Source organism: Vigna radiata, chromosome 4, assembly GCF_000741045.1.
Source record: "Vigna radiata var. radiata cultivar VC1973A chromosome 4, Vradiata_ver6, whole genome shotgun sequence".
Lineage (NCBI taxonomy): Eukaryota > Viridiplantae > Streptophyta > Magnoliopsida > Fabales > Fabaceae > Vigna > Vigna radiata.
The window spans coordinates 8,274,668-8,296,701 of NC_028354.1; the positions used below are offsets into that span (position 1 = coordinate 8,274,668).

Genomic DNA, 22,034 nt, shown 5'->3' on the forward strand with positions numbered 1-22,034 from the left:
GATGAGCCAAATTGTCAAAATTCATATTTTGAGACGAAGATAATCAATTATCAACTTTGGTAATACGCGTTAATTTTCGAAAATTGCTATTTTAACTATTTTTGGACACTTAAGACATGTCTAAGATTCAAAAATCATTTTAAAGCTCTTAAAATATACCAGGATACCATAGAGCTTTCTTTTGCTTTTGAAAATTTAACCTGTAAAATAAAACAATAGAGTTTTGGTCCCCATAATCTCATTTAGGTCCTTTGAGGTTTGAGGCAAATTATTTTATAATAGGAATTCAAACACATTTTCCATAAGGAACATCAAAATGTTTGATTCTACATTTGTTAGAAGTGTGCTCCTTTTTCATACAATAAAAACATGTGACAACCTTTCTATAAAAGATAGTTCCTTGTTTAACCCATACCCTACGAGTTCTTTTAATTTGGTTCTTAATTTTAAGAACACTTTTATTTTTATAAACCTTTTTAGCAGGTATAGGCATTTCAACATTATTATTTTTGGTTGCCATTTCAAGCAAATTTTCAAGAATATCAATATCAAGCATGTGACTCTTACATGATTCACATTCAACATCTGAAACATTTTTCTTTTCTAGATCTAAAATTTTATTTTTTCCTCTTCTAAAGATTTTTCAAATTTTAATTGCATTGCACCTCTTTGAAGTCCTTTTTAATTTCTTATGAGCAACATCTAACTTTTCAGATTCATCAAGTAATTCAAGAAAAATATTTTGTAAATCAATTTCACTAGTGTCAAGGCTAGAACAACTTACTTGACTTGTAGTGTCATCAATGCTAACTGTAAAAAACAAGTGGGAACAATGGGTCCATTCAAAACAACTTCCCAAATACCTCTGTCGACAGACTCCAAAAAAATTTGTAGTCTTACTTTCCAAAAAAAACATTTCCCCCGTAAATAAAGGAGGTTTGTCAATTGAAGCATCCTCTATGTACATTTGGTTATGTCCGCCCATTTTAAAAATAAATTTGAAAAACTATCAAAGCAAGCTCTGATACCAATTGTTGAGATTATTATCGTGCAGCGGAACCTTTAAAGAGCGTGAAAATGGACAATAACCAAGAGGGGAGGGTGAATTGGTTACAATTAAAAATATGATTTTCTTTTGCAACTTTTATCAAACCGTTTATTAGCAAGAGGTGTAGAGATAAGAGAAAATCACACAAGGAATTTTATCCTGGTTCGAATCAAAAGATTTTACATCCAGTCGTTAATCGCTATAAAGAGTGATTAACATTTTCACTAGAAATCAATAACAAATTACAATATAAAAATAAGGATTGTGATTAGAAACCACCTCTCTTAACAGATAAGAAATGAAAGATACCTCCTTTTGATGCACAAAAGGATGAACAACTTGATTCTGCTTTGTAGGTATACTCCATCACTTAGAAACACCAAGAAAGAGCACTTCCTCCTACAAGCACCAGGTTCACAAGCTCCCTTTTCACACACAAAGAGTTTCCCCTATGCACACAACTCTAATACTCTCATATGAAAATTTACCTTTTAAGAGTTGTGGAGAACTTTATTTATAAGCCAAGGTTTATGTAGGGTTAGAAACTGAAAACGTAGCTCTCAATTGCTAGTAATAATCGATTATCAAAAGTGATAATCGATTATTCCAGGCCATTATGGGGTTTTAGAAAATGTGATAAACGATTATCTTTAGTGATAATCGATTATTGTCAAACCCTAGACAATATAAAAAATTTCAGTGATAATCGATTATCCCCTATGATAATCAATTATTGCCACAACAAACCCTTTTTCTACTTTTGCTTGTGATAATCGATTATCCCCTATGATAATCGATTGTTGCCATAATAAATCACTAGGTTATGAAACTTTTAAGTGTTTACAGTTGTAAAATAATTCCTATACAAATGATTTCTACAGAAATTTCTTTTAACATTTACCGCATGGGTTCTCAAGTCTTGAAGTCTTCACTTGCATCATCATCAAAATTGTTTCAAAGCAACAATGCTTTTACATTGGTAACACACTGAATAAATGGAATGATGCCTTCACCAAACTCTTCAGCAGAATGATTGTTGGATGATGCGTGATTTCTTTGAGAGTTGTCTATGTGAGCAAAGATTGATTGTTGCCAATATAGATAACCATCAAATTCATTGTAGGATGCATCAACATACCATGTTTTCTTAGGATTGGGAAAAGTGAGTCTTGTAGGAGCTAGTCGTATATCTTTGATGGCTTCAATCTTTTTCATCTCAATGGCCTCTTGTTAATAACTGGCAATCAAGGTGCAATCATATCAAGCACCATGAGAACTTGCTTGATTTGTTTGAATGATGCTTTATTATGATTCAACAACATGAAGAACATTTATTTGTAAAATTCTTGAGGTAAATCTAATTTAGGATAATCAATAGGCATATGAGACACCTTGTAAAGTGGACGAAAGGAATCAACATTTCCTTTCATATAAATTCCAATAGATAACGAGCTTTAAGTATCGTCCAAAGATCATTTGAGGATTAGTTAAAGCTCTTAATCATCTTCATAACTTTGTGTGGGTAGTGGAGATGAGGTGGTAGGTTTAGGTTTGTTGGCTTTGGGTTTGGTGGAGAAACGTGTAACAACAGTGGTTCCTAGGGGTAGTTTGTATGGTAAGCTATGTGAAAGATTAAGGGTAGTGTTCTTGTGTCCATGTGGGTATAGGTAGGTGAACAATGGCATAAAAACATCTTTTCATACATCTTGTCAACAATTAATGCATTGTTCAAGAAATGTTAGACGATGTGTAACATATTGATAGTAGATGATAAGAGGCAATACACTCTGTTGATAGGGGGAGCTAAACTTACCCTTTATATTTATGTTTTTGATGATGAACAAAAGAATGGTTTTATATTTTCTTGCACAACAAGTGGCATAACAATTTCTTTATCTTTATTGTGTTTGTGCTTGATATATGAATTCATTGTTTATAAATAAATCACGCTTTAAAAAGATTGAACATATCATTTTTGGTAGAAATAATCTTTAATAAAGTATGTAATCTGTTATATTTCTCCATATATCTTTATATGCTTAACAGAGTCAAACAACTCTGTAGTAATCGATTACATAAGTTGTATAATTGATTAAAACACGATACTATGCCAATATATGTTTCATTAGAGTATTGATTTGTTTATAATGAAAATTGTTTTGAGAATTTGCTTAAGTATTGACATAACTGATTACATAAGTTTCATAATCGGTTAAGTATGTTTCATATGTCAAAATCAATTTCATTTAACAACCTAAACTATTTTAATGGTCAAATGAATTTATTGTTGACTTATGAGAATTATATAATTGATTGCATGCGCTGTATAATCTGTTAAATCAAAACAGAACCAAATCTATTAAAGCAAAAGGAAAACTTAACAGATTACATAAATTTCTTAATCGATTATAATACGTCAGGATTCAGAAAATCCTATAAATACATGTCTTGCGCCCTGTTTCAAAACAATTCAATTGCAATCAATTTCATAACTAACTCTTTCATTGAGTTTTGATTACATGAGCGTCCAAGAAGTGTCTTGAAGAAGTAAGGATCAAGTTATGTTTCTTACACATCAAGATTCTATCAAGAAAGTGGGTTGAATAGTTCTGATTCAATCTACACTGCTAGAGTGTGCTTAGAAGATCATATTCATCTTATACATTCTGTGTATTGTGTTCTTATGCTACTGTGCCAGGGGAGAGAGTTGTGATTGTTCTTTGTGTTGTAAGGGTGAGGGTATTCACTTCTTGTTTTGCTATAGTGATTTTGAGTGTGGAGAGAAGTGAATTGAGAGGGGATATCTCTGTATTCTTGTTAACTCTATCATTATAGTGGAAGTACTTCATCTAAGGTTGTTGAAGGAAGATTGGATGTAGGCTTGGCTGAACCAGTATAAATTGCTTGTGTTAATCTTTTTCTATCCTTTTCTCTTTTACTGTTGATTCAACATTTCTTGTGTTATTGATTTCAAGAAAACCAAAGATTTGGCGAAGCTTTTGAAAAGATCAATATTTTAAGGCAAAACCTAATTCAGCCCCCTCTTGGTTTGAGATATAAGACATCTCTTTTCTAACACACTCTTTATGAAAAGTTGTTTAAGATGTGTATTTTGGCACGCTTTTCTTTAAACGATATTCTTTATAAGAGACTTTTGCTTACTACACTATTTTTTGATATAAGATATTAAGCTTTAGTGTTTTTATGATTCTCAAGAATAGATATTTATATTAGAGAGCTTGAGAACATATCCTATTGTTTTGCACATATTTCAAAAATAACTCCTTCATTAAATATTTTTGTTTTCATATCTTCATGAGTAGAAACCCTTAAGCATATTATCTCTAAAACTTTTGTGTAGGCTTTTCTTATTGATCAGACGCTTCCTGTTAACAATATGTTAGACAATATAGACTTTAGGAAACGACATTCCTGTATGTTCTTATTTTGAGACTACTTTATATTAGCACTTGGGATAATTTGCATAGCTTCTCGTATAAGACCCTAGGTTTTCATTTTGATTTGAGTAAATGCTTAGACGTTTTAGGTCTAGTAGGCACTTCCCTTTATGAAAAGATATTTCGTTTAATGCCTATTGTTAAACTTCAAAACTCAGGTTGCTAGACGGTTTAGTCTCTCTAGACGTTCTTTGTATTAACATCAACACGACTAGTTTGAGTTTAACCACTTCTTGTTTACAACAAGTATTCTTACTGCTCCTGTTCCCTTAGTCAATCTGGACTAGTCCGAGTTTACCCACCCTATTGTTGAGTATTATGACCACTCTTGGTAAACAAGTATTGTTAACTACTTCTAGTTCCCTAGTTTAAAAGGACTAGTACACTAATAATATGAGTGTTTTAACACAAACACATTTGGGGTTTGATTACAAATACAGATTGAATAAACTCTCATGGAGAAGATTACAAAGATACAAATCAATTTATGAACTCATCAGGTTTCTTCTCTTAAGCTGAAGAGAATTAAACGATATAAGTTCATGAAGTTCTTTATCTCTTTTCTTCTCTTCTCTTTTCTTTTCTGTTTCTACTCTTCCTTTCTGAAAGCTTAAGTCATTGTAGGCTTGGAGATGAAATAAGAAGTTAGATGTAATGATAGCTTTTTCTTCATATTTTCTTTTGCTTGAGCTTGCTTTCATCAATTTTCTTTGGATTAAAGATTATTGGACGATATATGATTTGAGATAGAGTAGAGCTGATATTTTATGATCTTTTTTGAGCATACTCTTTATTTTTCGTTCTCATTTCTTGAGCTTGTACGATGTGATAGAGCAGAAAGCTTCAAGAGAAACATTCTCATAATGTTCTTCTTCTCTAACAATGTCTTTTTCTTGGGTGTAGTTATTTTGATCATATCTTTCCGCTTTATTGATTTGCACAAATATCAAGAAACAAAGTATACAAGCAATAACAAAGCATACACTATCACATCGCTCAACCAACAACAACAACCATGCTCATACATAACACAACAATCAACCACACCGCTTAGTAACGAAGTATAACAATATAACCAATAACGCATAAGGCTGATAACAAACAACTTAGTCAAACACATACAAAGCTTAGAAATCATCACCAACAGGTCAACCAAACCTACAAACGACTCAACAACCTTCATAAATAAATCGGCCAAGGTAAAAAACTTGCCGACCTCCAAAACATACAGATCAAGTTCTGAAACCTTGAAACCGAGGTTCAAAACAACTCAATCCAATACCTTAGTTAGAACAACCCAAATAGCACAAACAACATAGCTCAACCAAACAACACAACTTAGACAAAATGCATAGCTCGACCTAATAGCCCAACTCAGTTAAACAACACAACTTGACAACCTTCTCTTATGTGATTAATTAACCCTTATACCCTAATCCATTACACATTTCACCATAATTAGTCCACAGTTTTAAGGATTAAGCATAATCATCACTAAAACCCCAATTTCCCGTGTACTTAAGCACAACCCATGATCTTTACCACAAACAAATTATGCACGAATAATGCTATGTATATTTATGCCTAAACAGGTTTCAACAAAATGTTTTAATCCAAAAACCACATGGCATTAGTCTCTAGCCACTGGACAACACATATATTAGTAAAATAGACCAATATGAACGAAATGACGTATCTCGAAAACTGCTTCATGTAGTCAGACCATAATTTTAACCTTTGAAAGAAATATATAACACCATGAAAATTATGTAACAACATAATATAAAACAAAACTCATCAACATGAAATAAATCATACTCCTAAAGAATAACAATACCGCACATAGTATCATCACCAACTCAAGGAAACATGGCAACATTATATCTAAGAAAGAACATTTCGAATTTGACAAAGTACAACATGAACTTGAAGCAAACACATAATCAATGTAATTACACACATAAAAGGATAGTTCCCCTTACAAACATCATAACAAACTAATCAACGTATTCAGAAGCATACAAAACAAACAATAAGTATATCTCCCCTTACCTTAGCTCCTGCTACTTCCTATCCTTGATCAGAAAATGTCATTCTACTACACCCACAAGCTCTCATGAACATTCAACACAAACACTATTTTTCTCTCACGACACATTTACTTTTTCGCCTCTCTTTCCCAGTGTCTAGAGTTTATATCTTAACTTATTATAAACAGGAGGCATGTTTAACCCTAATTCTAAAGTGTCTAGGTTTATCTCCTAAGTCTTATGAAAACCTATGTTAATTAACTTTCATTTCCTGTGCTTGTGACTAGATACAATGAATTTGTTTCCATCTCTTCCCTTTTTACCAAAAAAGCAAAGTAAAAAAAAAACATATACTTTTGTTCTAGCCAAAGTTCAAACACAACACTACCAAGTTCAAACAAACACACCAAACCAAATAGATTACCACAATTATCTTGTCATGCCCATGCACAACAAACAATACAAACAATAACACAACACAAGTTCACATAGTACAGATTAATAAAAGAAATAAAACATGTCATATGCATACAACTAGTGCTGTCAAAACGGGTCACCCGTTCCGACCCACCACGGGTTGATCACTTAGTGAGCCAACCCAATCCGACTCATTTATTAGCAAGCCAGAAATATTCGAACTTGGCCCGACCCACCACAGGTTGATGGATAAACGGGTTGGCTCACTAGCTCACTTAATTACAATTTTTTTTTAAATAAAAAAATTACAAACTTTCTATAATTCAAATCTAAACAAATTTCAACACCAAAATGGGGTGTTTAATTAGTTTTGAAAATAGGGAACTTAAATAATTTTTTCAAGCAAAAAAAATAATAAATATTTTTTTATAAAATTAAAATTAAAATTTAATAAGATAAAATTAGGTAGGTGGGTTGGTGGGCCAACCTAGCCCACCACGGGTTCAATCCAGATGAGCCGGGTTGAAATTTGACCCGCATAAACAAAATACAATTTTTTCAAACCCAACCTGGCTCGAACCAGTGGTGGACCGGGTTGGCCTATGATTTGTGACCCATTTTGACAGCTTTATATACAACAATAATCAAACACATTACCACCAAGTCATAACAAAGAACTCTAACTAACTGTGTTATGCTTCACTCCTGTATACTCTCTCTTTTCTTATTTATATTAGTGACATCTATTCCTCTACCACCATCTTTTTAGATGTATTATTTTTCTTGAGTATTGTAAAATGACCGATTTTTTAATAGACTTTTTTTTAATAAAAAAATGTAATTTTTTCAAACCTAACCTGACTCGAACCAGTGGTGAGCCGAGTTGGCCTGTGAGTTATGATCCATTTTGACAGGTTTATATACAACAATAATCAAACATTACCACCAACTCATAACAAAGAACTCTAACTAATTGTGTTATGCTTCACTCTGTATACTCTCTCTTTTCTTATCTATATTAGTGACATTTATTCCTCTACCTTTTTTTAGATGTATTATTTTTCTTGAGTATTGTAAAATGACCGTTTTTTAATAGACTTTTTTTTAATAAATAGACTGAATGAAATTTATTAATATAAAGTGCTCTTACATTAAAAATAAAACTATTTAAAATAAATAAAACAAAAATAGTACAATACCAAATCTAAATAATTAATAACACCAAATTACATAACTTAAATTTTGAATAATGCTAAAAAAATGACTTAAAAAACGAGTTATAAATTTTGTTTCAAATAAATAAAAATTTATTATAAAACTATAAATAACATGATGGATAAATATTATTTTATAGGTTAAATATATGTTTTGATCCTTATATTTGTGTCCAATTCTCAACTGGGTCCTCGTTTTTTTTTTGTCCCAATTGAATTCAAAAATTTGTTAATTTGAGACAATAAAGTCCTCTCCGTTAATTTCCCACTGACACCGTCTAACTGTGCTGAGCTGTATCAAACATTAATTGGTCATTTTAAATGATTCCATTACGTGGAATTTATATTTAAAAAAAAAATAGTTTATGATAGGGATATTTGTATAAAGTGATTTAACTTAAGTTGCATAAGGGGATTAGGGATTTGGTGAGCTAGGGATTGAACTCGGGGAGTGACTGAAAATTTGTGTTCCAAAATTTGGGATCGAGATTCAGGGGAATTGCTTGCTTTTTCGGAGCCAAGAAATTTTGTCGGGGTAGTTTTGGAGTGGATGCCCAGCGGTGCTAAAGTTGCAGCTGTTTGTGATGGGAAAGATGAAAGTGAATGTTCCTCTATTGTTTTCTTTGAGAGGAACGGATTGGAGAGAAGCAGGTTTAGTGTTGACGCAAAAGTAAAATTTCTAAAATGGAATTGCAGTTTTGATCTTCTTGCCGGTGTTGTTGAAAGCAAAAGTTATGATGCTATTAGGATATGGTGTTTTAGTAATAACCACTGGTAACTGAAGCATGAAATTAGATTCTTGAAGTGAGATGAAGTCAGATTCATGTGGAATCCGACAAAGCCTCTGTAGTTAATTTGTTGGACTCTTGGTGGTCAGGTCACGGTTTTTAACTTTGGAATTTCAATCCCTAATTTTCACTCCTTCTCCGAGTTAAATCCCTAGTTCACCAGATTGAAATCCCTAATCTCCTAATGCAACTTAAGTTAAATCACTTTATACCAATATTCCTATCATATTTTTTTTTTAAATATAAATTTCACATAATGGAATCACTTAAAATGATTAATTAATGTCTGATACGGCTCAGCACAGTTAGACATCATCGTCAGTGGGAAGTTAACGGAGAGGACTTTATTGTCTCAAATTAACAAATATTTGGATTCAATTGGAACAAAAAAAAAAACATGAGGACCCAGTTGAGAATTGGACACAAATATGAGGACCAAAACATATATTTAACCTATTTTATATAAATATTGATATATTTTTAAATATAATAAAAATATAAACATTTTTTTATTTTATTTTAATATTAAATATTTAAACATATATTTATTATGAAATTATAGTAACATCTATACCTATATACATTAAGGGTATATTTTTTTTGTAAGGGTATATATCTTTTGTATACATTTTCCTATTTTATCCTTAATAATATAATTCTTAAATGATTTGTTAAGGATAATATTTATCGTCAAAATTCTCACAATATCAATTTTACTCTCATTTTTATCCATTTATATATTTTATTTCATTTTCGTTTCAACCCCCTCACCTATTGTACCTCTTACCCCAATTTTTTTTTTTTTAAACAATTGTTTATTTTATCTAATAATAGAATTAGTAAAGAGAATTGTTCGCTGTCATAACAATTTTTATTTTTTATATCAGAGTTATAAACACACGACTCCTATATTCTTGTGTGCAAAGTTCAAACACATTCTAAACATAAATCTTATTTGGTCTCCTAGCAGAGAATTAATTGATGCGTAATTATTAATTTATAATTTAATGATACATCGTATATAGTATATTTTACTTATAATGAAATTACAATATTATCACATATTACTATAATATTATAGATGTAGTATGTGTTTACGTTAGTGTTTATTAAAAAAAAAGTATTATTAATATATTGTTAATTTAGTTAATAATTATCAAATAATAAATTAAACATATTCAATCATCTTATAAAATTAAAATTTTATATTAAAATATTTTTTATTCTATTTCAAATAAAATAGTATGTTAGTATTTATTATAATCAACCTGGTATATATATACATGAAACAAAAGATGCTACATACGACAAATATTCTACGCTGATTACGCTGCTCTATACGTTTAACTGCAATATCAGAAGCACTTCATTCCCAGTTCCGAGACGTTCTGACACTTCCCCACACTGAACACGACTACAAATATTATCACATTCCTTCTTGCCAATGGAAACTCGTTCAGCCTTTGGATTCTCCAATGTCCACAATTGCTTTTTCCTTTCTTCATTTCCATTGCTCGTTTCTTCTGCTGCTCAATCTTCTAGCAGCTTTCGCTCACTGCCGCGTTCCCTCCACTCTCGAAGGTCCCTTTGATCCCGTCACCGTTCCCTTTGACCGCTTCTTGCTCGGCGCCGTCGACTTGCCGCCCTCCGATCCCCGCGTTCGCCGCCGCGTTCAGGGTTTCGAGCCCGAACAGATCTCTCTGTCTCTCTCCACCACCCATGACTCTGTTTGGATCTCATGGATTACAGGTATATCGGGGTAGACTATATACAGTAATATCGCTATGATTTTAAATTATGATAAATGAAGAAGTCTAGGGACGAATTCGACCTGCAAAAGAGTCTAAAGCAGTTCATGATTGCGAGAATAATTGATTTTAGGTGTGTAATTTATGTTTGAATGTTATCTCAATAAGAAGTTGGTAGTATAGTTGAGTATACATTTATTTTATCCAGTTCAAAGGCTATCTAAATCTGTTTAACCTCGAAATAACTTCTGAGGGTAGAATCAATTTTTGAGAAGAATTTAATGTGGGTTTTCATCTAAGATCATGTTAGCTGGTATTTTTGTGTGATTTTTAATCATATAACGCGAATTCGAGACACAAAATAAGTGAATTGAACATAAAGTAAATTGGGTTTGGATATTTTTAATCCAATGGTGGTGTAATTCTTGATGGTTTTCTTGATGGTGATATGATAATAACAGGGGAGTTTCAAATTGGTTTCGACATCAAGCCTTTAGACCCAAAGACTGTCTCAAGTGTCGTTCAATATGGAACTTCAAGATTTGATTTAGTGCATGAAGCTAGAGGTGAATCTCTCATCTACAACCAGCTCTATCCTTTCGATGGCCTTCAGAATTACACTTCTGGAATTATCCATCACGTTCGACTCATAGGTGATATTTTTTTCCCCATTTCTTTCCTAGAAAGAGTTCAATATTACGGATTGTCCATATCACTGTTTCTATTTCAGTGTTTTTATGTCAAATTATAGTAATGTGTTGTCTATACACCCTGTGTATTATGTTATTCAAAGAACTTTGTCCATTTTTCTTGAACTAATTGTATGCAAGTTTCGCGTGCTGTTACTCAAATACAACTTTTTACTGTATATGTAGGATTGGAACCAAGCACACTGTACTATTATCAATGTGGAGATCCTTCACTACAAGCCATGAGTGATATAAACTATTTCAGGACCATGCCAATTTCTGGTCCACATAGCTACCCTGGCAAAGTAGCTATAGTAGGAGATCTTGGTCTCACTTATAATACAACTACTACCATAGGTCACCTGACTAATAATGAACCTGATCTTCTTCTATTGATTGGTGATGTATCCTATGCGAATCTGTATCTCACAAATGGAACTGGCGCGGACTGTTATAAATGCACGTTTCCAGAAAGTCCTATACATGAATCATACCAGCCTCGATGGGACTATTGGGGAAGGTACGTAGACAAATTGTATAACTTCAAGACAATAGTTTAAGGCTGACAAAAAACACCGTGACATTATATTTTATATTATATCTTCTTATGGTACCATAACTGAATGATTCCAGGTTTATGCAAAACCTAATTTCTAAAGTTCCAATAATGGTGGTAGAAGGAAATCATGAAACAGAAGAACAGGCCGATAACAAAACATTTGTGGCCTACAGTTCTAGGTTTGCATTCCCCTCTGAAGAAAGTGGATCTTTATCCACATTATACTACTCTTTCAATGCTGGGGGCATTCATTTTATTATGCTCGGAGCTTATATTGATTATTATAAAAACGGTATTTCCTTGTTCTACCCCTTTACACGGTGATGTCAATTTTGTTTTAATTGATTTATTGATTTGTCACTTCTTAGTGTTGACTCAGTAGGCACACTTTTCAGTCCTTGTTCGAGAGACAACAGATCAGAAACAAGATTGCAAGGAAATGTTAACCAGTAAAAGAAGATGAACCAAATACTTAAATACTGTACCAAAGCCATGCTATTCGATGTGGGACTTGAGTACCCATAATACCCAAGTTCCTATCAGTTAATTGTCAACACTAATGGGCCAATTACTTTTAAGCTAGCACCACCAGATTAGATACCGCAACATAAAAGGAAAAGACAACGAGCCAAGAGAATGACCCTCGTGAAACTTCGTTGTACATTACTTTTAAGCTTGGACCATCCGAGTAAATACTACAATTGAAAATGAAAAGATAACGAGCTAAGAGGATGACCCTTGTGAAACTTCATTTTACCCTTGCTTCTCAAGAATGTTGAATGTAATTTGAATTTGTCATATATTTGGATCCACTTACGTACTACTACTAGAGAAACTACTTTGATTGACCATGTATTTTGTATGATATGAATGACAAGCACATGTTAACCTGGATGTGGAAGAAAATTTTCTTGTCTGATATAACACTCTGCCTTAATTCAGAAATTCAATCAAAAGAAGCCTAACACATGGCCTAAATTTTGAAAGTGCACCAATGTGATTTTGTTATTACAAGTTACAATCAAAGCGAACAAGGAGAAGATATAAGATGTAGAAATATAGGGAAGTATAAATTATCAGTTATAGTGGATAGAACAATTAAATGGTGGTTGAATGTGTTTAAAATTTACATTTTAATCAATTCAAGTGCTGTTGACTCGTTTATTTCCCGCTTCGGGTTACCTGAGATGCTTATTACTATGGCAGGTGAACAATACAAATGGCTGGAGAGGGATCTGGCAAGTGTTGATAGATCAATAACTCCCTGGCTTATAGCTACTTGGCATCCACCATGGTATAGTTCTTATGAAGTTCATTATAAAGAAGCAGAGTGCATGAGGGTGGAGATGGAAAACCTGTTATACTCGTATGGTGTGGATATAGTATTTAATGGACATGTGAGTCATCCTTTGTCCTAATAAATTAAATGACGATAATCAATTTTGGTTTGTTCCTTTACATTCTAAAAGCTTAACCTGTGTTAGTATTGCAGCATATAATAATTAAATAAAAGCAATCTGAACATCTGGTTATCAAATGATTAATGATTGGTTTTCTAAATCAAATTGGAATACGTATTGTCTGATCTGCTTAACGCATATATGCACGTGTACTTAGTCAAACATATATGAATTAAGCCTAAGCTTATGCTTTTTACTTAAATTGAATAACAGGTTCATGCTTATGAGAGGTCCAATCGGGTTTACAATTACAGTTTAGATCCCTGTGGTCCTGTGCATATTGCAGTAGGGGATGGGGGTAACAGAGAGAAGATGGCAATCAAATTTGCAGACGAGCCTGGTCATTGTCCTGATCCATTAAGTACTCCTGATCATTTTATGGGTGGCTTTTGTGCAACAAATTTTACATTTGACCAAGAGAGTGAGTTTTGTTGGGATCACCAGCCAGATTACAGTGCTTTCAGAGAAACTAGCTTTGGCTATGGAATTCTAGAGGTACAACTCCTTTCCTACCTCACCCCAAGCATGGTGGTACAAGTTTCATTTATATTCAATAAATCCATATACTAGCAATTGTGCGTACTAAACATTTATGAACTTGTGGATAGTTACACATATAAAGATTTTTTACATCACGTTTGTTACGCTAGAATGCTACTGTGTTGCTAAAGCTAAATAACACTTCTGAGATTATGCAACCTTTCAAAATTGTATTACACTGGATTTGGTTTCTTTTAAATGAAAAATATGTAAACTTTCGGACTAAAGCATACTCACAATCATTGATCGGATAATCAACTGTTTAGTAATGCGATAAAATCATATAAACGATACAAAATTTGAAGATAGATACAATCTCAGCATTTATATTTAATAAAGGGTTTTATTGTACTTTATATTCTAAAATGTACTTCCCTCACTTTAGAGGAGCCAAATAGTTGCAAAATGTATATATTTTTTTAATTTTTTATGACCTCTTAGGGCATTTGCGTTACTAGCTTGTGGAACCGCAAATTGGCTGAAGAAAGTATCAGAATTTTCACTCATCTGTGGTGTTTCAATGTGTCATGTAGGTGAAAAATGAAACGTGGGCTTTGTGGAGTTGGTATCGTAATCAGGATTCGTACAAGGAAGTTGGGGATCAAATTTACATAGTGAGACAACCTGATATATGTGATGTCCCTCGGAAGGTGTGCAGAGATTTTACTGCTTCGATTTAAGAGGCACAAGGAGTTCATTTGGTGTAATTGATGAATATGTCACAACAGCTGAATATTAACTTCTGTGGAAACCACAGTGCGCTAGATGTCACTAAGCATTAACATATGCTACCTAGCACTGGTACCCAATATGGTAAACACTCTTGTTCGGTAACTATCAATATTCAGAATGTTTAACAAAAGTAACGTAGATCCTCAGTATTTTGATAAAATGAAAGTGAAAAATGCATGGTTACTTTTGTTAAGACAAGTCTTTAAAGATTCTTTATTTTGAAGTTTAAAAATATCATCTATGGAAATAGTATCTATTCAAAAGACTCTATGATAACTTGATAAATACATCTAAACAATATTTTAAACTATATAAAAATCAGACTACTCTAAACTATATGATAAACATATTATGCTAAACGTTATAGTGCACTCATTATGCTAAACATTATGCTAAAAGTTTAACTTTTTAAATCTAATGTACACTAATATAACTTTTTGTCTATTGCATAGTATCTTTTTTTATTTGTGCAACTTCTTTATTGACAAATGCTTTATTTAGAAAAATGTTAAGAAATAAAATGACATTGTTTTTTTAATTAGTTTGATCAATCCATACATCAAAAGAGTACCCTTTCCAATCCAAAAGTATAATAGCGTCTGATATCTTACAAAAAGGCTATAACAACTCTTTCAAAGTGAATAATCTAAAGTAACATTTTTTTCTTTCAAAATTGCTTATAAATTTAAGATTGCATGAAGAGTACAAGGAATTAATTGTACATATTTTTACTCTGTCAAAATTCTGTCTTTGATAGTGCATCATCTAGTTTTAAGAAAATCTCTTTATAACAAATCATTGTATGAATTATATCTTCTTTAAAAAAAATTATTTATACTTATTTTAAAAACACATTATTATTTTTGGATAATCAGATTTAAAACACTTGATTTGTTTAATTGAAGAATTAAATGATTTTAGCCCGTTAAACAATTGTAAAATCAAGAACCATGAAACTCAGTTGTAAATTGTTAAAGTTAATAAAACTTTTTAAAAGTGTTTAAAAGATAATTAAACATAATTCAAGTTGAATGAGTTATTATAAAAATGAGTTTTGATATCTTTTTATTGTGTTTCTAAAAGCTTTAAAAAAAAAATCCTTAAATGGTTAATCTTCTTTAATTCTTATAAATAACGTCTAGTACTGTTTGTAAAAAAATTTCAAACTTTATTCAAATTTTCCTTTTTAAAGTTTGAGTCATTTCAACCTTGATCTAATAACATTGCAATGTCATGCTGCTAACACTATGCACTCTCGACTTAAATGCAATGCAATCTAAACAAATGCGAGTTAAATTTGAATTAGAAATTTTTGAATTACTTTTATTGGATTTTGAAGTTTAGTTATTTGAATTCCCTGCCAGGCTACAGCTCTAGCAATGATGATATATATGTTCCTAATGTTTGGAAATATCGCCAATTATAATGTGGAAAGGTTGGTAACAAAAATCAATCTAGTCCTTGTATAGAAACCTTACAAGAAAGTTTTCAGGTCTAATGTCTTTTCCAATCTCCATTCTCATCACTTACGGGATTCAAAAATATACAAGCAATATATAAGCCAGTCAGGATCATAAATCACCGGGAATATTCAGCTTAATGGAAAAAGTAAGACTTTTAGAATATAGAAATTCTTCTCTAAGGTAAATTACTTGAATTATGGAAATATTGCTTAAACAAAATTAGTACAGACTCTCATTGGAAAAATTACATTAACAAAATCTCAGAGATTACATATGCTCTATCATATAAATATAAAGAAGAAAAAATATGATCCAGTGAAGCACAGCAACAAACTATAAGAAAACTTCATCTCTATGCATGGAAAGAAATAAGGGGAGCACTGAAATTCACACCTCAAAAGGGGAGAAAAAGACAAAAATAGTAATAATAATAACAAAAAAATCAACAGCATTAACAATAAATCAGAAAAATGAAGAGAGAATCTCCAAGAATTTGTTAGAAATTATTAAAAAGAAAAGTTAAAAAATTTCAAGAATCTCCAAAATGAAATTGTTGCAGAGTGGGCAATTCCCCCTACTAATCATAAGCTCCCTTGAACACATCCTGCAGAAAGTGTGGCCACATGGTATAAAAGAAGCAGCCTTATGCCTGACCATGCAAATACAGCAAGTGTGCTCCATGGAACCCCCTCCATCTCCATCTTCACCATCATCATCTGCATCCTCATCAAAATCCTCATCATCACTCAATATATACCTTGATCCTTCAAGCCCCATTTCCCTATCAGTCTCCTCTAACAAGTCCATCAGCGACATCATCACCGGCGCCTGCTCCTCCTCCGCCTCCGCCTCCTGCGCCGCCGCTTCCGACGCCTCCTGCGCTGCAACCGCCTCCCTCGCTGACAGCGCCCTCCCCTCCCCCGGCTTCTCCCCATCCTCCTCCCCATCCTCGTCGTCGAAGCTGTCGCGGAAGGTCACCACCCTCCCCCGCCGGTACGGCTCCGCCGTCGGCATGTTGGTCGAGCTCCGCAACGAGAGCTGCGGCCGCAGGGTCCCGGCGGTGTTGTTCTCGGCGGTTTCGCCGGTGAAGCGGGTGGAGCCGCGGCGGCTAAACGTGGGGCGGATTGCAGGGGATGCGGTGGCCGGAGGACCGGAGTCTTCGGTGGCGGGGTTGAGGTCCTCGACCTGGTGAGTCATGTAGTTCGATGACATGTCAGAGTCGGACTGAGCCGGAGTCTGAGTCAGCGACAGAGTCGGAGTTGTAGTCTGAGTGGGGAATCGGACCGAGTTACGGCGACCTAACTGGGTAAAGATTCTACTATTCGGGTTAGGAATAGGAACATCCGAAGTCGGGATATGAATTGTCGATATCCAAGCAGACCCTGCGCGCTTTAGCCTAAGCTTGTCCTTGAAGGCTTTCCAAGATCTTCAATTTTTTTTTTTTTTAACATAATTACTCCCAAAATAATAATAATAACAGTTCTTATAAATTAAGAACTAGTTTTTGAAGAAAAATCCATATACATTAGCTTACATAAGTTTATTTTTAATTTTTGAAAACAACTATTTTATTTTCTCTTATTTTCTATTCCTATAAATATTAATAAAAATTTATCCAAACACATTGTTATTTATTAGTTATAGAGTCTTTACATTTTAAGACAAATTTAACTATTTTAAAATTGAGCCACCTCTCTCATACCATGATAACACACACAAATTTCTCCAACTGAATGAAATGAATTTAGATTATAGAGAAATTAAAATTTTAAAAATATAATTTCTTAAACAAATTAAGAAAATATACCTAGATGAAGAAAAAACTTAAAAGCTAAGGAAAAGAAAAACTAAGCAGCTTTAATATATACCTGCGATCCTTTTTGTTGGATTCGTCGTCTTTGATGATGTCAAGTAGGGTTCGGTTCTTGGGCGGTGGTTCCCTGGGCGGCGTCGAGGAAGGTCTCTTCTGGTTCGCTAACACGTCGTCGAGGGTCAAGCCGGCTAGCACACGGGCTCGGCTGCTATCGGAAGCTGACATTTCTTCATGTAGTGTTACCCTCCGGCGACCTTCTATCACACACACACACAAATATGTTTCCACTACCACACATTTTTGTTCGTTACGAATTCTATCGAACAATAACACAAACACCTATGCTTCAATTTGATTCAGGTACGCATCTACTCTTCCATACTTATTAATTATAGTGCAAGGAGAAACTTCGCATTCTTAATGCATGCATATATTGGATCTACATTTTTAGGGTTCTATATTCCATCTCCGGAGAAATGCAACTTTCTGTTTAATGGTGCTTAGATGGGTAATGTAATGTGTCAACATATTTTTCTCCGTAGAACACTTTTTTTCATGGAAAATGAAAGAAAGACAAAACGAAACAGCATGGAAACGTTTTTTTTTTTGGATGTTCAATCGTTTTCTGGGCAGGGCACATTGTAATGAAAAAAAAAAAAAAAAACAGAGAGAGAATAAACCTTGAATTGGTCCCCGTGCAAATTGAGAGAGAGAGAGAGGTTGCAGCTCTATACAAACTCTGCTTTGTGTGAATTAATTGATTAGTTTACTCCTGCAAATGAAAAACAGTAAGTAATATGAAGAGGAACAGAATGATAGATAGGTGCATGAAAAAATGATTAGAAATGAGAAGGGGCTCACGATATCATTGCTTTTGTGATGATAAAGAATGCAAAAATGTTGTTAATCTTGTAATGGGTGTTGTGATTTTTGACCTTGTATTGTATGTTGAGTGAAATTGGAAATTGGGATGCATGGCGTGAAGGAGAGAGATAAAGAAGAGAGTGTGTTGTGGAAGAGAATGTTGGGTTTTGGATAGAAAAACGAATTTCATGGGGAAGCACATCTCTCCCAACTTTGCGGGATGATCCTCTTGTAATCGATCTCTTCATAATACAACCTTCACAAGTTTATTATAGCAATAAACAAAGGGACTAGTGTTAAGTAATCGTTATATTTTATATTTCATAGACAAAAAATAATTATCACAATTAATGAATAGGTATTACGATATTTATAACCCATAATAGTTTTCACAATGTTTAAGTAAATCTTATACTTTAAAATATGGTTATAAAATATGTATGCTCTATATTTATTAATATAGATAAGTGGCTTCTTATTATCACTACAATTGGGTAATGATGCATGAATATTCTATTTTTTGTTTTACGCCTACTTAATAATTTAAGAAGAATTAATTTAAAGAAATACATCTATTAGATTTTTTTAAGTATTACATAGATGTAGAAAAATCAAATAGTGTATATATTATTTTGTAGAGAGATTATTATTTTGTCATTTCCTATCAAATTTACTCCTTATCATTGAAAATGTATTCGATTGACAAAGATTTTCATGACGTGATATAGCGATTAATTGCTTTTGTTTCATTTGGAACTAAAAATATGAAAATAAATATTTAGAAGATTTTATATATATATATATATATATATATATATATATATATATATATATATATATATATATATATATATATATATATTTAAATTAAGATTGCTATTATCTCTATATTTGTTTTTCTCTTTTAATGTTTTTACGTAGAAATAAAAAGAATTCGATAAATACTTTTATTCCTAATAAAATAATTATAATTTTTTACCTTTTTATTTTTATGTCAAAATAAATACATTATGTAAATTTATTAAACATTAAATTAGAAGTATAATTTAAAAAAAAATGGGACAGCTCCAATCGTGGAGATGATTTGTGAACCATAAGATATTTTTCTTTTTAATCGAATGGTCTAGAATATTTTTTCTATCTTTATATTTTATTTCTTCCATTGCTTTCTTCTTTCTTTTTACCTTCCTCAATAAAGAAATGTTTCTTCCTCCTTCTCTTCTCCACCTTTACTATCACCAATGTCGTTAAGTAGAAAACTCCATGAAAATTGCCATAAAAACTTCATTACATCGATACACAAACACACTATCTAGACTTGTATCTTACATCTTTTATAAAAGGTTTAATAGTCAATTTTGTCTCCAGTTTCATTAACAAATATCAATTTAGTTCCTTATTTAAAAAGTGTTTGAAATGAGTCATCACTTTTAAAATTTTGAGTCAAATTAGTCCCTTTCCTTAAATTTAACCTAACGGAGTTAATGAGATGATGATTTGGCACCGATAATAGTTACGTGTCATACATTGTGGGTGTATCTGTGCTGAATTACATCCCCTAACTACATGTGAGTCTCGTTTCAAAGAAGATAATCCCTCTCTCCCTCTTCCCCAATTTTCCTTTCTTATCTAAGAAAAACTCTCTTCTCTAAATCCATCACCTTCCAGACTTCTTTCATCATCCAATTCCCTTCAACTCATCGAAGACCTTCCTCCGAAGCTCCAAGAAATCGTCCACCTTACGTGTTATTATTGAGCTTCACGAATTTTATTATTTGTCGTTTGATTCTTCTCGAAACCTATTACTCCAAAATTCTGTTTTGAATTTTCTTGTTGTTGAGAGTTGCCTTGCAAAGTTTGGGATCTAGGTTCAAGGGTTTGAGCTTTGGCTTTCTCTCTCTTTCGGTTTCTTTTCATTTGTAACCTTTCTCTCTCCTCTGAGAAACTGGGTGTTGAATTCTATTCTGAGTTGTGGAAAAAATAAAAATTTTCTTTTACTTTGTTGATTTTATAGGGAAATGTTTGGCTGAGTTGTTTGTTTATCTATAAAAAAAAATGTCATGTTTCACTACTTGAATGTTGGGGAGGTGTGGTCTTTAGAGATTCCAAATTCCTTATCTTTTGTTGGGGAAGCTCTTGAAGCTAAAGTAAATGTTGTTGTTCTGTGCTGTTTGAAGTGTGGGAAAGAATTTGAGATTGGTTTATGTGAGAAGAGGAGAAAGGAGCATGCATCGATAGTCCTCTGGTTAATAAAAGCTCCCAAGACCCTTGAAATCGAACAGAGTGAACGCCTCACGAAGCAGGCAGACCTTGTGCACGTTCACCTTCTTGTTGAGCGTGAGCGATCGAGACAGGAGGAAAGGGAGACTTTGCGAAATCAGCAACTCCTTTCCCACCAAATTCTCCTTCCACCATTCCTCACACAAACCCTCAATTGCCGACGATAGAGACAACTCTGACTCACAAACCCTCAATGGGGATTTCGAATTGAGATTGAATTTAGGGTTTCTTAAGATGGGAATTGGGATTGAGATTCTATTTCTTCTACGTTGATTCAAGGCTTGAATTGGAGCTTTTGATCCTCTTTTCTGTTTTGCGATTTGAGAAAGTGAGGTCTTCGGTTTTGAAATTGGGTTTGGGGTTTTGCCTCTTCTTGTGTTGATCTGAATTTGAGTTTCAGAAGCTCGCATTTGAGTTTTTGGCAACTTTTGGGTCTGACTGTGGTTGTATCCTAACTCATTTTTTTCCCATGAAGAAGAAACCCTAACTGCTGGCATTTTTTTCCAATTTCCAAAACCTAATTTGTTAATAAAACCAATTAAGGAACACGTCATCACTAAATTATGACACGTTAGTATTAACTGATGCCACATCATCATTCATTAACGCCGTTAGTTATATTTAACGGAAGGGACTAATTTGACTCAAAATTTTAAAAGTGACGACTCATTTCAAACACTTTTAAAATGAGGGACTAAATTGATATTTGTCAACGAAACTGGGAACAAAATTGGCTATTAAACCTTTATAAAAATGAGGTTAAGCTTTTCACGTTTTATTTTAAAAGTATTAATAATAATTTACAGAAAAATATTAACATTTTCTTAAATAGAAATTTTAAATAGAAATTTAAATTCTTAATATAATAAACTATCTCACTCATAAATATATATATATATATATATATATATATATATATATATATATATAT

The 22,034-nt window shown here is 32.8% G+C and overlaps 3 protein-coding genes across 3 annotated transcripts in view; 1 reads left to right on the forward strand and 2 right to left on the reverse strand.

Moving 5' to 3' along the window:
- Positions 1-10,265: 10,265 nt before the first annotated feature.
- On the forward strand, positions 10,266-14,876 carry LOC106758116 (purple acid phosphatase 15). Its single transcript, XM_014641039.2, has 7 exons — positions 10,266-10,704; positions 11,165-11,356; positions 11,579-11,912; positions 12,026-12,243; positions 13,158-13,348; positions 13,625-13,906; positions 14,485-14,876. Exons 1-7 carry the CDS (start codon positions 10,431-10,433, stop codon positions 14,629-14,631), a joined length of 1,638 nt encoding a protein of 545 aa, XP_014496525.1. The 5' UTR covers positions 10,266-10,430; the 3' UTR covers positions 14,632-14,876.
- Positions 14,877-16,506: 1,630 nt separating this feature from the next.
- On the reverse strand, positions 16,507-18,581 carry LOC106758312. Its single transcript, XM_014641247.2, has 2 exons — positions 18,015-18,581; positions 16,507-17,572 (listed from the first exon to the last, which is right to left on the reverse strand). The coding sequence occupies exons 1-2, from the start codon at positions 18,182-18,184 to the stop codon at positions 16,666-16,668; spliced, it is 1,077 nt and encodes a 358-aa protein (XP_014496733.1). The 5' UTR covers positions 18,185-18,581; the 3' UTR covers positions 16,507-16,665.
- Positions 18,582-21,069: 2,488 nt separating this feature from the next.
- LOC106758313 (F-box/FBD/LRR-repeat protein At4g26340-like) overlaps positions 21,070-22,034 on the reverse strand; it is an 11,800-nt gene continuing 10,835 nt past the window's right edge. The window contains exon 4 of the mRNA XM_022780146.1: positions 21,070-21,620. Coding sequence (XP_022635867.1) covers positions 21,070-21,620 — 551 coding nt within the window. The remainder of the gene's footprint in view (positions 21,621-22,034) is intronic.